We start from the raw sequence: 15,861 nt of genomic DNA on the forward strand, positions 1-15,861 counted from the left end.
GCAGGAAGAGAGGGAGAGAAAGAAAAAAGCGTGGATTTGTTGTTCCACTTATTCGTGCATTCATTGGTTGATTCTTGTATGTGACCTGGTGTATCGGGACCAGGCTCTAACCAGCTGAGGTCAGCCACCTGGCCAGGGCCTCAGTTCTTGTCCCCTCGGCCAGCTCTGCCTTTAACAGTGGAAACCAGTGACTCAAAAGGGAGACGCCTTGTTCCAGGGGAGGAGAGCCAACTAGAAGCCAGGCCTTGGGACTGCCCCGGGGCTCTTTCCCCTTCACTCCATTGTCCTTTCCCCTCTCGGACCTCTCTCACTCCCTTCAGCAGCTGGAGAGCTTTTGAAATTGCTTCTGCTTTTCTGATCGGCTGACAGGTTAGATTCCTGGGTGCAGTGCAGGTCCACCCAACGTTGGCCTTCAGGTACCTCCTCTGCTCTGGACTCCCTCTTAGCTCCACCTGGTGTCCCTGTCCCTTTGCATTGTTGAGCCTCTCACTGTTGGGGGAAGTTTCCTGTGCCCAAGGCCGTGGAGCCACTGCCACAGTACCCTTCCCTGTTGAGGCCCCCGTGGTCACTGCTGAGGTGGCACAGCGTGGCTTTTCCGGTGGCTGGAAGCCTGCTCCCTCCTGGGTCACAGCCCCTGTCCGTTCTCATGTGTGCGTGAGGCCCCAAACCATGAGTCCCGCCCTCTGGCTGGGGCCGAGTTGGGCTCACTGGGTTGAGGTTTTATGACCACCTGATTGCATGTACTCATTCACTCAATTATTCTTTGTATTATATTGTGCATACTTCATGCCAGGCACTGTTCTAGGTATTGAGAGAGAGAGAGAGAGAGAGAGAGAGAGAGAGAGAATAATCCCATTCACAACTTGATTAAATAAATGTAATTATCTTCACTTGCTGGTTGAAGCACTGAGAGGCCCTGATGGAGCTTATACTCTAATGCAAAAGATAGCACCTAAGTAAGTGGACTAGGTAGTTCCAGGTTGTGAGAAGAACCACAGGAAATAGAACAGGGAGCTGTGGTAGTGACTGGGGAGGGACTTGGGGTGGGGATGCTTTCAGATGGGTGGTCAGAGAACCTGGCCTCTGGAAGGGGTGGTGATGTCGAATGGAAAGGAGCCAGGCCTGAAAAGGCCCAGGGAACACATGATGTGCAAAGGTCCTGCGGCAGGCTGGGGCTCGCAGGTCCAGCCAGTGGATGACGAGAGGCAGGGCAAGATCGCGCAGGGGCTTGGGGCCAGGGACGGGAGTTTGGGTTTGTTCTGTGTGACAGTTAAGGGTTGTCAGAGTAGGATGATGTGATTTACTTTCTTACAAGGACAACTCGGGCTGTTTCTAGGGGAATTGGAGGTGGGCAGGAGGGGCTACAGGGAAACTTGCTGAAGCAGTACTTTTCAAATTGCAGGTCAGGACTAAATGTTAGAGGGATGTGAAATCAACTTGGGATATTAACCAGCATTTTTAAACATTTTGCTTTTTTGTTTGTTTGTTAATCCTCACCAGAGGATTTTTCTTCATTGGTTTTTAGAGATGAGGAGGAAGGGAGAAAGAAACATCGATGTGAGAGAGACACGTTGATTGGTTGCCTCCACACTTGCCCTGACCAGGCTGGTGATCGAACCTGCCATTGACAGAGACTCTAACCGAGTGTATTGGATACTGGGGCCGATGCTCTGACCGCTGAGCCACACCAGCCAGCATTTTTCATTTTAATGAGCGGGGGTAGAGAGCATCTCTGCCTCACATAGCGTACACAGTTATGGTTGTGAAACCTTGTTTTTGTTATGTGATTGTATCTTCTGGGTTGTTTATATGAAATGGATTCCTTTCTTTTTTTTTAATTCTTGTTGAAAGTTTTACATATGTCTCCTTTTTCCCCCAGTGACCTCTCCCCATCTGCTCCTGCCCCCCAGCACATGGCCCTACCCCCCTGTTGTCTGTGTCCATTGGTCATGCTCATATGCATGGACACAAGTCCTTTGGTTGATCTCTAAACCCGCCTCCCCCCCCAAATGGATTTCTTACTGTGGGTCTTAAGCTGAAAACTGAAAGCCACTGAATTGCATGGGATGGTGGTAAAGGGAGGTGAAAACCCCTGTTTTTCCTTTTAATCCTCACCTGAGGATATTTTCCCATTGATTTTTAGAGAGAGGGAACGACAGAGAAATATCACTGGGAGAGAAACACATCAATTGGTTGCCTCCTGCATGAGCCCTGAACAGGACCCGGGCCGGGGAGGAGCCTGCAACCAAGGTACGTGCCCTTGACCAAATTCGAACCCGGAACCCTTCGGTCTGCAGGCCAACACTATCCACTGAGCCAAACCAGCGAGGGCGAGCACCCCTGCTTTGACCTAGTCAGATGTCCTCGCTGAGGGAGGAGCTCCTGTGGCCAGGGAGAGTCAGCAGAGCCCGGCAATGGCGAGAAAGCCTGTGAGTGGGAATGATTGCTTCTGCAGAGCTGCCCAGGCCACACCTAGGAGTCCCCACTTTCTCACTTGCCCACAGAGCCAGCTGAAGAGAAAGGAGATATTGACATCCGTGGCACTTGGCAGCCAGTGCACACAGTGGGGTCTTTGGTCTCCCCTCCACTGCCCTCTGTCTGGGTCTTAGAAGGCACCTAAAGCTATGGATTATGGGCTACTGGTTTTCACTCGCCTTCCTTCTCCTGACCTGTCACAGTGGCCTATTTCCCTCTCGCCTGGCTTTTTACCCCTACCAAGATCATCCTCTACTCAGAAGCTCTTGGTAGCTCCTTATTAAATAACATCCCTGTCATTCGTTTATTCAGACAACAAATATTTGTGGGGTGCCCTTGACCAGAATCTAACCCAAGACCCTTCAGTCTGTGGAGCTGACTCTGTATCCACTGAGCCAAACCAGCTAGGGCTGTATCTTCTTTAAAAAAAAAAAAATAAAAATATATATATATATATATATATATATATATATATATATTTCTTTTTATTGATTTCAGAGAGGAGGGGAGAAGGAGAGAGAGAGATAGAAACATCAAAGATGAGAGAAAATCATTGATTGGCTGCCTCCTGCACTCCCTCCAGTGGGGATCAAGCCCAAAACCCAGGCATGTGCCCTTGACCGGAATCGAACCTGGGACCTTTCAGTCCGCAGGCCGATGCTTTATCCACCGAGCCAAACCGGTTAGGGCCTGGCTGGGCTTTAATATATTTTTTATTGAATTCAGAAAGGAAGGGACAGAGAGAGAAACATCAGTGGTGAAAGGGAATCATTGACTAGCCGCCTCCAGCTCACCCCCTAGAGGGGAGCGAGGCTGCAACCTGGGCATGTGCCCTGACCAGGAATCAAACCGTGACCTCCTGGTTCATAGGGTGACACTCAACCACTGAGCTACACTGGCCAGGTGCATATATCTTTTTGAATTAGTGTTTCATTTCTTTGCATAAATACACATAAGGTGGGATTGCTGAGTCATGTGGTAATTCTATTTTTTAGGGTAAATCCAAATTGTTCTCCACAGTGGCTGTGCCAATTTGCAGTGCCATCAACAGTGCATGAGGGTTCCCTTTTCTCCATATCCTGGCCAACACTCAATTGCTGATTTATTTTATTTTTTAAAATATATTTTATTGATTTTTTTACAGAGAGGGATATAGAGTTAGAAACATCAATGAGAGAGAAACATCGATCAGCTGCCTCCTGCACACCCCCTACTGGGGATGTGCCCACAACCAAGGTACATGCCCTTGACCGGAATCGAACCTGGGACCCTTCAGTCCGCAGGCCAATGCTCTATCCACTAAGCCAAACCAGTCAGGGCAATTGTTGATTTATTGATAGCCATTCTAATTGGTCTGAGGTGCATTCTCATTGAGGTTTTAATTTATATTTCTCTGATAATTAGTCACATTGAGTATACTATCTAATAAAGAGGAACTATGCAAATTGACCATCACACTGTGACAAAGATAGCAGCGCCCATAGCCATAAGATGGCAGCGCCTAGTCCCCTCAGCCTTGCCGGAGTCCCCGAGTCCTTTCAGCCCCGCCAGGGTTGTGGCAGGCACATGATGTGGCCAGACCCACCCACAGTCCCCCAGCCACCCAGGGCCAGCCCGAGGTGCAGGCAAGCCGTGGATGGAAGCTGCCCAGACGCCCAGGGCCGCTTGAGGCTCAGGTAACCAGGGCCGGCCGAGGCTTGCGCTGCCGGCAGTGGCAGCAGCAGAGGTGTGATGAGGGTGTCTCCTTCCCCTGATCGCCGGGTTGCCTCCTGCCCCTGAGGGCTCCTGGACTGTGAGAGGGGGCAGGCTGGGCTGAAGGACCCCCCTCCAGTGCATGAATTTTCATGCACCGGGCCTCTAGTCCTTTAATAAATCTGTTGGCTATTTGTATGTCCTCTTTGGAGAAATGTCTATTCAGGTACTCTGCCCATATTTTTGTTCGGATTGTTTGTTTGTTTTAAGTCTAGATGTTTGTTTTTTATTTTTTAAAATCTTTATTGTTGAAAGTATTACATACTATGTCCCCTTTTCTCCCCCCATTGACCTCTTCTAGCCGGCTCCTGCCCCCCATCCTGTTTGGTTTTTGGTATTAAATTTGTATGAGTTCTTTTCCTTTTTTTTTACACCACCTGTTTTTATTACCGAGTTTCGAAACCTTGAACGAGATGATAGAAAACAAGAAGAAAGAGGGAGAACAACAACAACAACGTGACAACCATAGCTGATGTAGTTCCCTTTGCTCCCCGTCAGCCCCAAGCCCACTGTGTGCAAAGCCCATTCCCAGGCACCTAAAGAGACGCAGGCTCGGAAGTTCTTTTTTTTTACAACATGAATTTTATCCATGGCGTTAGTCTTTTCTTGTTCTTAAAAATATATTTTTATTGATTTCTGAGAGGAAGGGAGAGGGATAGAGAGATAGAAACATCAACGATGAGAGATAATCATTGATTGGCTGCCTCCCGCACACCCCCTACTGGCAGGGGGGGCGTTGAGCTCACAACCCCGGGCACGTGCCCTTGGCCAGAATCGAACCTGGGACCCTTTGTCAACAGGCTGACGCTCTGTCCACTGAGCCACACCACTAGGGCAGGCTTGGGATTCTTTATTCTAGTTGTAGTAGCTTACGATTCAGGTGCAGCCCAGCAAGCTCCAGGACAGACTGTACACAGACTTTACAACGTGGGCTTTGAGTTGCAAATAATGGAGTAAAAATCTACACCAAACTTACGGAAACCGAGCACAGACCCAGGGCGGAGCCTGGGAACTCGTGTGTCAGTCTTGCCTCCTAAAGTGCTCTCTTGTGTACAGACCAGTCAGACGAAGATGCAGAGCTCTGTGGTTGGTTTAAATTATACACTGTAGATTGTAGGAGTTCTTTATGTTTTGGATTAACCTCTTATTGGATGTATCATTGGCAAATGTCTTTTTCCATTGGGTAAGTTGGTGTGTTTTTTTTGTTTCATTGATGGTTTCCTTTACCGTGCAAAAATTGTTTAGTTCAATGTAATTTCATTTGTTTACTTTTTCTTTTGTTTCCTTTGCCTGAAGAGGCATAGCCAAAAAAATATTACAAAAGAGTGATGTCCAACAGTTTACTGCCTATGATTTCTTCTAGTTTTGTGGGTTTCAGGTCTTACATTTAAGTCTTCAATTTATTTTGAGTTTATTCTTATATATGGTGTACAAAGGTAGTCCAGTTTCATTCTTTTGCATGTGTCTGTTTAATTTTCCCAACACAATTTATTGAAGAATCTGTCTGTCTTTATCTCATTGTGTATTCTTGCCTCCTGAGTCATAGATTACTTGACCATATAGACATGGGTTTATTTCTGGGGTCTCTGTTCTATTCCATTGATCTGTGTGTCTCTTTTTATGGCAGTCGATGCTGTTTTGATTACTGTAGCCTTGTAGTATAGTTTGATATCAGGTGGCATGATACCTCCAACTTTGTTCTTTCTCAAGATTGCTACGTTTATGTTTTGGTCATTATTTTTTAGCTTCTATTGTGTGTTTCTCTTAATTTATTGTTGTAATCACACATGGTTGTACTACTTTTGTCTTTTAATCTTTGTACTAGGTTTATAGTTGGTTGAACCACTGATTTTACTATGTGTTTGCCTTTGTCAGTGGGCATTTTTTCTTTATTTTCTTTCTTATATTTTTTATCTTTATCTTTTCTACTTAAAAGAAGTTCCTTTAACATTTCTTGTGATACTGGTTTAATGGTGATGAACTTCTTCAGTTTTTTCTTATCGGGGAAGCTCTTTTTCTGTTTTATGATTCTAGCCTTGCTTAAGGTGACCAGACTTTAACATTGGTAAAATGGGACACCATTGACGGGGGGGTGTCTTTTTTCTTCTTTTTAAAAAAAATATATTTTATTGATTTTTTACAGAGAGGAAGAGAGAGGGATAGAGAGTTAGAAACATCGATGAGAGAGAAACATCGATCAGCTGCCTCTTGCACACCCCCTACTGGGGATGTGCCCGCAACCAAGGTACATGCCCTTGACCGGGATCGAACCTGGGACCCTTGACTCCGCAGGCTGACGCTCTATCCACTGAGCCAAACCAGTTTCGGCCCGGGGTTGGGGGGGGTTCTTGATTAAAAATTTGGTCTATATTGTAATCACTTTTGGTTTTTTTAATAAAAGGAAATTCACTTCTTAGATCATCGTTGAATTTGCATCCTCTTTTCTTACTCATTATGTTAAAAATCTAAAAAAAATAATTTAAAGTCATATTATAAACTATTATATACATATTGCTTAAAAACACAGTAAGTAGGTACATAATTACATGAACATACTTTATTGTTAGTTTATAAATTAAATTAATTTGATTGTTATAAAGTAACTATATTTTAAAAATTATTTTAATCCTATATTTCTTTCTAAATAATAACAATACTAACTTGTATTATTTTTCCTCTGAATTTGCCATAACGTAAGTCGTAAGTGTCACTTTCAAGGCTGGCGCTAGACTTTTTGCCGCCACTATAAAATATAAATAATACGAGTACTGTCTGCTAAATTCAAGAAAATTTATGTATTTATGAAATAAATAAATAAATTACTTACCTAAATTATCTGAATAGCTGATTTGTGATGACATCACTTGTTTAACTAGCTTACTAGCACGCAGTACGATGTGTATCGTCTGAGAGACAGTTACAAAATGTTTTCGTCGTTGCCAATCCCAAAAAATGCCATTGTTCATTAAGTCCAAACAATGGTGGTCGAATTCTAACAACTGATCAACAATGCGAACTTTGATAAGCAGTTCTCGATAATCAGTTCTCAACAATTATTTGTTATTATTAAAGTTTAACATTATAAAATTAACAAAAATAATATAAAACTCATATCCTGGCTAAATAGCCACATGGCCGCCGAAAACCGTATATTCCCTTCCCATTCTCCCACCGTTCCCTAGCTTGTCGTGCATTCTTTCCAAAAATCGGGACTTTAAAAAGCCGCGGGACGCGGGACAAATTGTTAAAAATCGGGACTGTCCCGCCAAAAGCGGGACGTCTGGTCACCTTAGAGTAATCTTGGTTGTAGGTCTTTGCTTTTCATCACTTTGAATATTTCATGCCAATCCCTTCTGGCCTGAGATGTTTCTGTTCAGAAATCAGCTGACAGTTTTATGGGAGTTCCTTTAACTGCTTTTCTCTTTCTGCTTTTAAGATTCTCTCCTTGTTTTTAACCTTCGGTATTTTAATTATGATGTATCCTGGTGTAGACCTAATTGGGTTCATCATGTTTTGAGTCTCTGTGCTTTCTGGGCTTGTATGTCTGTTTCCTTTGCCAGGTTGGGAGTTTTCTGTTATTGTTTGTTCAAATAGAAGTTTTCAATTACTTGCTCTCTCTCTCTCTTTTTCTGAGAGCTGTATGATGTGAATTTTGTTTCTCTTGATGTGGTCCCTTAAACCAGTGGTCAGCAAACTCATTAGTCAGCAGAGCGGCAAACTGCAGCTCGTGAGCCGCATGTGGCTCGCTAGCTGCGTTTTGCCGACCACTGCCTTAAACAATTCTCTTTTTTTAAAAAAATTCTTTTTTCTTTTTGATGTCTTAATCAGTGCATTCTACTACTTTGTCTTCCAAAGATACTTGATTTGATTCTCTACTTCATCTAATCTACTGTTGGTTTCTTCTAGTGTATTCTTTATTTCTAATACTGTATTCTTCAATTTTGACTGTTTTTTTTGTTTTTGTTTTTTTAATGTAGGAGAAATATACCACTACTTAACCTCCACTGTAATAGTCCTGAGAACTTTTTTAATGTAGCATGTTATGGATGTTTTCCTGCTCCCAAAGGAATGAGGAGCAGACACATTTCCACATGAAATGTGACGTTTTAAAAAAATGTTTTCTATCTCTTTGTGTAAGTTCTCACTGAGTTCACCTCCTCTTTCACTAAGTTCATTGAGCTTCCTCATGCCCAGGGTTTTGAACTCTGCCTCTAGTATATTGCTCGTCTCCATTTTGTTTAGTTTTTTCTGGGCTTCTGTTCTTTCATTTTGGACATGTTTCTTTGTCGCCTTATTTTGACTGCCTCTCTGTGTTTGTTTTTACTTCTGTGACGTAGTTTTAGATCTTGGTAGAGTGGCCGTGTGCAGTAGGTGTCCTGTGGGCCCGGTGGCGCCGTCTTCCTGCTCTGGTGTTTCAGGGGTCCCCTGTGTAGGTGTGTGTGCGCTCCTGTTGTAGTTGAGCCTTGATTGCTGCTGGCCTGTGGGTAGGGTTGACCCTCCGGCTGACTGGCTCTGAGGGCTACTGTGACTTGAGTGAGCAAGCTGTTTTTCAGGGGTTGGCCTCACAGAATGGGGTTTGCTTAGCAAGGCTCTGGTGTGCACTGAGTTCGCCCTTCGGGTGTGTTTGTGGAGCTCATCGTGTAGTGCTCTGCACCTGGCCCCTGGGTTTGTTGGTTCCGGGCCTCTTGCGAGGGGCTGTGGTGTAGGCCGAGGGAGGTGCTGCTTGTGACTGGCTTGGGGTCCCTTAGCAGCTACAGAGTGACCTGCATTTGGCCCTCTTTGCTGGGTTTGGTGTACTTGGGAGAGGCTATGCCGAGAGCCCAGACTGGCTGCCACGGGTGCTGCTCCCGTGGCCGTTTAGTTGAAGCTGCATTCCAAGTCAGTCAGTTACGGCTGTAGCTTATGCCAGGTCTGGGCCACCTGATGGCAGTTACAGTGCAAGTTGAGACCAATTGCTGCTTGTGCCGGGCATGAGGCCACTTAGTGAGAGGTACAGGGCACTCCGAGGCCAGCTGCTGCGTGTGTGAGGTTTGTGACCTTTGAGAAAACGTAGGAAAGTCCTCAGCATGTGCGAAGGCAGGTTGCTTATGTGGAGGAGCCGCCGAACGAGGCTCTGGCTGGGTGAGTGTGCTGGGTGGGACAGGGTGAAAGGTTAGCCAGGCTAATGGAGAGCTCAGACTGAGCACCCCCCTGTGTCCCTGAGGATTCAGGTGGTGGCGGGGCTCAACAAAGGAACAGCGGCACCTGCCAGCGCTTCTGTCCCAGGGAGAGCTGCCCAGGCTGCCGGGCCCTCTGTGTGTTCCTGGCACTTCTCCAGCTGCTCCCGTGCTGAAGCCCACAGGGCCAGTCTCTGGGTGAGTCTGGCTCGACACCTGAAGGGGATGCCTGGGTTTCCAGCATCCTCAGTCTCCCTGCACGGGTCCCTGCTGATTTTCACAACCAGCTGCTGTGGGGGCCCCTCTCCTGGCCCTGGCGCTGTGGCTGGGGGCCTGGTGTGAGGTGGGGGACTGGCACACAGGAGCTGTAGCCACATGTGGCTGGGGGGCTCGTCTGTTTTGGTCTCCGCCCCTCCTGCCAGGCTCTGCATCATCATTTCTTTTGTGTGTCCTTGTCCTTGTCCTTGTCCCTACCCTCACCCTCACCCTCACCCTCACCCTCACCCTCGGTTATGGGAGTTCTGCTCAGCTAGCTTTCCGGTGGTTTTTAAATGGGTTGTTCTGTCGTTTAGTTGTAATTGTAATGTGGCCACGGAAGGAGGTGAGCATTGCTGTTTCTTGCTTCGCTTGGACCAGAATCCTCTGAATCTTTGAAAACTTCCCCAGGTCCCAGGTAGTTCCCGAGCGCTGCAGTCACGGCTGTGGCTCAGCCAGCCATTCTCCTGCCTGACGGCGAGTTCTCACTGTGGGTGGTCATCCTTCCCCACCGGTGCAGCGCCCACCCACCTGTCTGCACCCACGGTGTGGTGGCTCTCTCCTTTGGGTGCCGATGGAGGGATTATGGAGTTGGCCATCCATTGTTGACTCCAGGGCACATGTAGAAAGAAGATCAGCTTCTGTTTGTCTTGGGCTCCTCCCGCCCAGAGCAGCATCTGTATGGAATGGGCACCGTGGAGTGTCGGCTGGACAGTGACTGACAGGCCAGCCTTCCGCTCTCCCTTACAGGTTGAGTCTGAGGACCTCCCGGCTGGCTCCCCCTAGTATGGCCAATGAAGAGGATGACCCAGTCGTACAGGAGGTAACTGCTGTGCCCAGGCTGCTGGCAGGGGGTGGGCTGCTTCCGCCCATCCTCAAGCCAGACTGGGACCCTCTCCCCAGGTACCTGCCTGGCTGCTCCCTCACTCCCCCAGGTCTCTGCTGGCATCTCCTTGTCAGAGTGGCTTTCCTGACCACCCTGTGTTGTGTGGCTGTCACCTGCACACTGCCTCCCAACCCTCGCCCTCTAGCCCCTTCCCTCGGCCTTGCCTTGCACTTGGCCACAATACTTAGCCCTAGACTTAACTCCTTCTGCTAGAATGGAAGCTTGGAGAAAGTAGAATTTTATGGTGTGTTGTTTTTTTTAAAATTATATTTTATTGATTTTTTTTTACAGAGAGGAAGGGAGAGGGATAGAGAGTTAGAAACATCGATGAGAGAGAAGCATCCATCAGCTGCCTCCTGCACACCCCCTACTGGAGATGTGCCTGCAACCAAGGTGCATGCCCTTGACCAGAATCGAACCTGGGACCCTTCAGTCCCCAGGCCGACATTCTATCCAGTGAGCCAAACCGGCTAGGGCTTTATGGTTGTTTTTTTTTAAACATTTTTATTGAGAGGAATATTTTTATTAAATATAGAGAGGAAGGGAGAAGGAGAGAGAGGTAGAAACATCAATGATGAGAGTCACTGATTGGCTGCCTCCTGCACACCCCACACTAGGGATCGAGCCCCCATCCCAGGCATGTGCCCTGACTGGAAATTGAACCATGACCTCCTGGTTCACAGGTCAGTGCTCAGCCACTGAGCCATGCCGGCGGGGCGAAAGCAAAAAGAGAGTTTTTATTCTGTTCACCGTGTCCCAAAGCCAGGTTCAGGTCCTTGGACATAATAGATAGTCAGCGGCATTATTTGTTGAAGGAAGGAATGGGTCTGACCTCTCCCCTTTACTTCACTCAGCAGTTATTTCCTGGATCCACCTGGGGCCGTGACGACAGGGCGCCTCGGGCAGGAGGGGCTCTGGGAGACACTGATGAGGCGGGGGTCTCAGGAGCAGACAGTGGGTGGTAGTGTCAGTGCCCAGACCAGGACACACCCTAGAACTCTGGGCTCTTTGCACATGCTGTTCCTCCACCAGCAAGGCCCTTCACCATGCCTCCCCTGCGCCTGGGGGCCCTTCACTAGTCCTCCAGGCCTGGAGCTGGGAGAGGAGGTGCGTGGTTCCTGTGAGGAGGTGGCAGCAGGCAGGCCATGGCGGGGCAGGGAGGTTAGTGTTAAGAAAGAAAGTTGGGCCAGGCAGTCTCCCAAGGGGCTTGCAGGCCACCTCAGTGTGGACGGGGCGCTAGGCTGACCCAGGCTGGGTGGTGGAAGGCACCCTTCCTGCTGCCTCTGCTCCAGGACTGCAGCCTCCTCCGGCAGCCCCAGGGAAGACGCGTTTAGTTGGATTATAGTGAACCTGGGTAGGGCCCCCTGGGAGCCGGAGGGAAGGGCCTTGGATGTGTCCAGACTGGAGACCTGGTTCCCTTTGGTGTTAGCAATAGCTGAGCTCTCCCTCCAGCCTTGGGGCCACTGCCCCTCACACCAGCACTGCCCCTCACACCTGGCTAACCCTTCTTCCCTGTCCCCAGGTCGACGTGTACTTGGCCAAAAGTTTGGCGGAGAAGCTCTACCTGTTTCAGGTAACTGTGGGGCCTGGGGGTGAAGAAGGAAGGGTGGTGGTGGACGTGCGGTGCGGGGAGGGGCCCGGAGCCCCGGAGACCTCCGGGTGTGCTGGGACGGCTCTCGGCGTTCTCAGGGTGGGGTTAAATAGCCTCTCATTTCCAAGATGAGAAAGCAAGGCAGCCAAGAGGCAGAGCCACGGTCTGGCTAAAGCTGTTTCCACCTAGCTACCAGCCCTTGGGCCAGTCCCTTAACCGCTGTGCCTCAGTTTCCCTATTTGCAAAATGGTGATAGGGTTAATTCCTGACTTGCAGGGTCCCCATGGGGATTGGAACACTACCTGGTGCAGAGCTGGCACTGAGTTGACGGCCACCGGTGTTACCGGGGCTCAGAGAGGGCCTGCTGCAGCAGCTCAGTCCCGCCTGCCGGAGCCCCTCCCTCCCGCTGTGCCGGAGGTCATGTGGCTCACAGCATTGAGCATGGGCTGTGCGCTGACCTCACTTAAAGCACGTAAACTCATTTTATCCCACAATAAGCCGGTGGTGCTTATTGGTACTGTAATTTCATAACAGCTTTATAGAGATCTAATCTACACAACATATAACTCCCCCATTTAAGTGGATGAAGCAATGGATTTTAGTCTATTCATAGGACTGTGCAACCAGCACCACAGTTTATTTTAGGACGTTTGCTCCCTTCCCCATTCCCACTTGCAGCCCTAGGGAACCATCAACCTATTTTATATATACACTAGAGGTCCGGTGCACGAAATTCGGCACGGGGTGTGGAGGGGTCCCTCAGCCCGTCTGCACCCTCTCCAATCTGGGACCCCTCAGGGGATGTCCGACTGCCTCTCGCAAGCTGGGACTGCTGGCTCCTAACCGATCACCTGCCTGCCTGCCTTATCGCCCCTAACTGCTTCCCTGCTGGTCTTATTACCCCTAACTGCTCCCCTGCTGGTCTGATCACCCCTAACCGCCTCTGCCTCACCCTGCACCCAGGACCCAGGATTCCCTCCTCCGGCCGGTTGCAGGCACCCGGAACCCGGGCTTCCCTCCCTCTGGCCAGCCATAGGCATCCAGGACCCGGGCCGGCTTTACCTGGGCCGCAGCCTCAGGCGCCCAGGACCGCGGGGCGGGCAGCTTGTCCCTCTCCCGGGCCGCAGCCCCAGCCACTGGTGCCCGGGACCGTGGGGTGGGCGGCTTGTCCCTTTCCCAGGCCCCAGCCTGGCTGGTCCCCATTCCTCTCTCGTGAACTCATTTGTGCCTGGCTGGTCCCCATTCCTCTCTCCCCAGTGTTGAGTGTCTGAGCCGTGAAGGTGTGAGGGCATGATGACCATTTGCATATTAGCTCTTTATTATATAGGAGGATATATGTATATGTATATACATATATATTTCATTGATTTCAGAGAGGAAGGGGGAGAGAGAGAGAAACATTAATGATGAGAATCATTGATTTGCTTTCTTCTGCACACCCCCTTACTAGGGATCGAGCCTGCAACCCCAGCATGTGCCCTGACTGGGAATCGTGTGACCTCTTGGTTCATAGGTTGCTGTTCAACCACTGGGCCACACTGGCTGGGCTCACCTATTTTCTGTCTCTATGAGTTTGCCTGTCCTGGAATCACACAATATGTGGCCTTTTTCGTGTCTGGCTTTCATGGTTTAGCATGATGTTTTTGAGGTTCACCAGCATATCAGTGCCTCGTTCCTTGTTATGGAGGAATAACTCCACAGAATGGATCTATACGCAGCACGTTTTGTTTACCCGTGCGTCAGTTGGTGGCTGTTTTGGCTCTTATGTGTAATGAACTCTGATGTGACCTTCCCGTGCAGGTGCTTGAGTGTGTTTTCATTGCTCTTGGGGGTACCCCTAGGAGTGGGTTTGCTGGGTCACATGGAAGCTCATCATTTTGGGGACCAGCCAGACTGTTTTGTACCATTTTCGTTCCTGACAATCAGGTTCTTATTTAAAGTATTTGTCCCCCATGTTTCATACGATAAAACAAGGCACAGGGAGGCCATTAACTTGCACCCCGGGCCTGCCTGGGGCGGGGCAGCAGCAGCGGCACTGCAAGCGTGTGCGGGATGAGGGCTGGCATCTGCACCCCCAGGCTCTGCTGCTAACGGCCGTGGGCCTGGGCCCTCCCTTCAGAACCTGTGCCCTTCACCCCCGTTCTGTCCAGATGGGCTGGGCTCCAGGCCGTTCCTGGGCCTACGCTCCAGCCCCAGCCCAGAGAGCAGAGAAGGGTCACCTGACTGCTGCTGGAGCGGGCTTTAGGAAGCGTCATTTCCTTGGCTAGATGGCCATCCTGACGTGGCCGCAGAGGAGTGCCGACCTCACCCTGCACACCTGCCCGGCTCACTGGCTAGGCCGCCGTGGGCTTTGGAGAGGGCGTCCGAGCCAGGCCTCGGCTGTTCACTCAGTAGCATACGTATGGTGGGGACTGACGTGGAAATACGCCCTCGTGTGTTCAGGCAGTACCTTACAGTGTGACATAGAAATAACCTCACACGTGGCGACGCTGAGGCCCAGGGGCTTTCTGAGGTCAGCGGCAGGCAGCTCCCTCCGGTCTTCGTCTTTCCGCGGTGGGAAAGGAGAGGCTGCTGCCGTGAGCGGCACGTGGCCAGGCTCGTTTTCCCGCTTGGCTCCCTTGGACCTCCCTTCCGACTCCACGGCGGTGCTGTGTGGGTGCCAGAGCCCACGGGTGATGTGCGGCTCTGGGGTCCTGAGGCTTGGAAGTCGGGGATGTCTGAGCCGTTCTTTGGAAGGAGGCCAGGTGGAGCCAGGGAGAAGGGGAGGCTGGCGGAGAGCAGGGGCTTTTTGTCTCGGGCTGGGGCCGGGCTGGGAGCACTGATGCCTGCCTTCCCCCCCAGTACCCTGTGCGCCCAGCCTCGATGACCTACGATGACATCCCGCACCTCTCGGCCCGGATCAAGCCCAAGCAGCAGAAGGTGGGCCGCCCTCTGTGCTGGAAGGAGGTCTGGGTGGGAGCTGGTGGCGGCGAGGAGTGGTCCTGGGGGGGCCTGGAAGCCCAGGAGTGAGTGGAGAGTTAGGAGAACAGCGGCTTGCAGGGCCTTGAAAGCTGAGGACGGTGGGCAGCTCCAGAAGGCCTGGAGGACTGAGCCTCCCGGGAGGGCAAGGCCCGGGGACTGCTCACCGGCGGGCGGCGGGCGGCGGGCGGGCGGGTGAAGCAGGCCTGGCTCCAGCGGCCCAGTGCCTGGGGGGCAGGACCACGGGACCGCCCTTCCAGCCCGGCCGCTGACCTTCCAGGAGAAAGCGAAAGTAAGATTTTTTATGAGAAGTCTCTTGATTTTTAATGCCAGCTATAGACCTCTGGGGGTGGAGCTGTGGGGAAGGAGCGAACAAAACTGCAGGACCCTCTCCCGCCTCCCCAAAACCACTCTGGCCTTTTCTGCTGGAATTGGGGTTTGTGGCCTGTGGTGTAGACTGAAGCTGAGCCCCCGGGGCGGGACGTGTGCCCTGTTTCTGTGCAGGGCCAGGAGTGGGGCGGCCGGGGTCCCCTTGAGGGCTGTGCCTTGGAGTCCTCATGGCTGATGGGGGTGCTTGGTGCTTCCAGGTAGAGCTTGAGATGGCCATCGACACCCTGAACCCCAACTACTGCCGCAGCAAAGGGGAGCAGATCGCGCTGAATGTGGATGGCACCTGCGCCGACGAGACCAGCACCTACTCCTCGTGAGTCCCTGGCCTCCAGGCCTCGAGCTTCGCTCTGTCCAGGGTGCTGCTCAGGCCTCAGATGGCGGGGCCTGTGCCCAGAGCT

General features: G+C 50.5%; 1 protein-coding gene and 1 non-coding gene across 3 annotated transcripts in view; one reads left to right on the forward strand and one right to left on the reverse strand.

Annotated features, from left to right (window-relative positions):
• The window catches only part of POLR3E (RNA polymerase III subunit E), a 33,846-nt gene that overhangs the window by 1,389 nt on the left and 16,596 nt on the right, over positions 1-15,861 (forward strand). For both annotated transcript variants that reach the window (XM_054714404.1, XM_028127381.2), the window contains exons 2-5: positions 10,389-10,461; positions 12,047-12,097; positions 14,957-15,034; positions 15,661-15,776. In XM_054714404.1, coding sequence (XP_054570379.1) covers positions 10,426-10,461; positions 12,047-12,097; positions 14,957-15,034; positions 15,661-15,776 — 281 coding nt within the window. In that variant the 5' untranslated portion in view covers positions 10,389-10,425. The remainder of the gene's footprint in view (positions 1-10,388; positions 10,462-12,046; positions 12,098-14,956; positions 15,035-15,660; positions 15,777-15,861) is intronic.
• On the reverse strand, positions 8,197-8,324 carry LOC114226844 (small nucleolar RNA U109). Its single transcript, XR_003612963.2, has one exon. It is a non-coding gene; the product is annotated as a small nucleolar RNA U109 (small nucleolar RNA).

This window comes from Eptesicus fuscus, chromosome 4 (genome assembly GCF_027574615.1).
Source record: "Eptesicus fuscus isolate TK198812 chromosome 4, DD_ASM_mEF_20220401, whole genome shotgun sequence".
Lineage (NCBI taxonomy): Eukaryota > Metazoa > Chordata > Mammalia > Chiroptera > Vespertilionidae > Eptesicus > Eptesicus fuscus.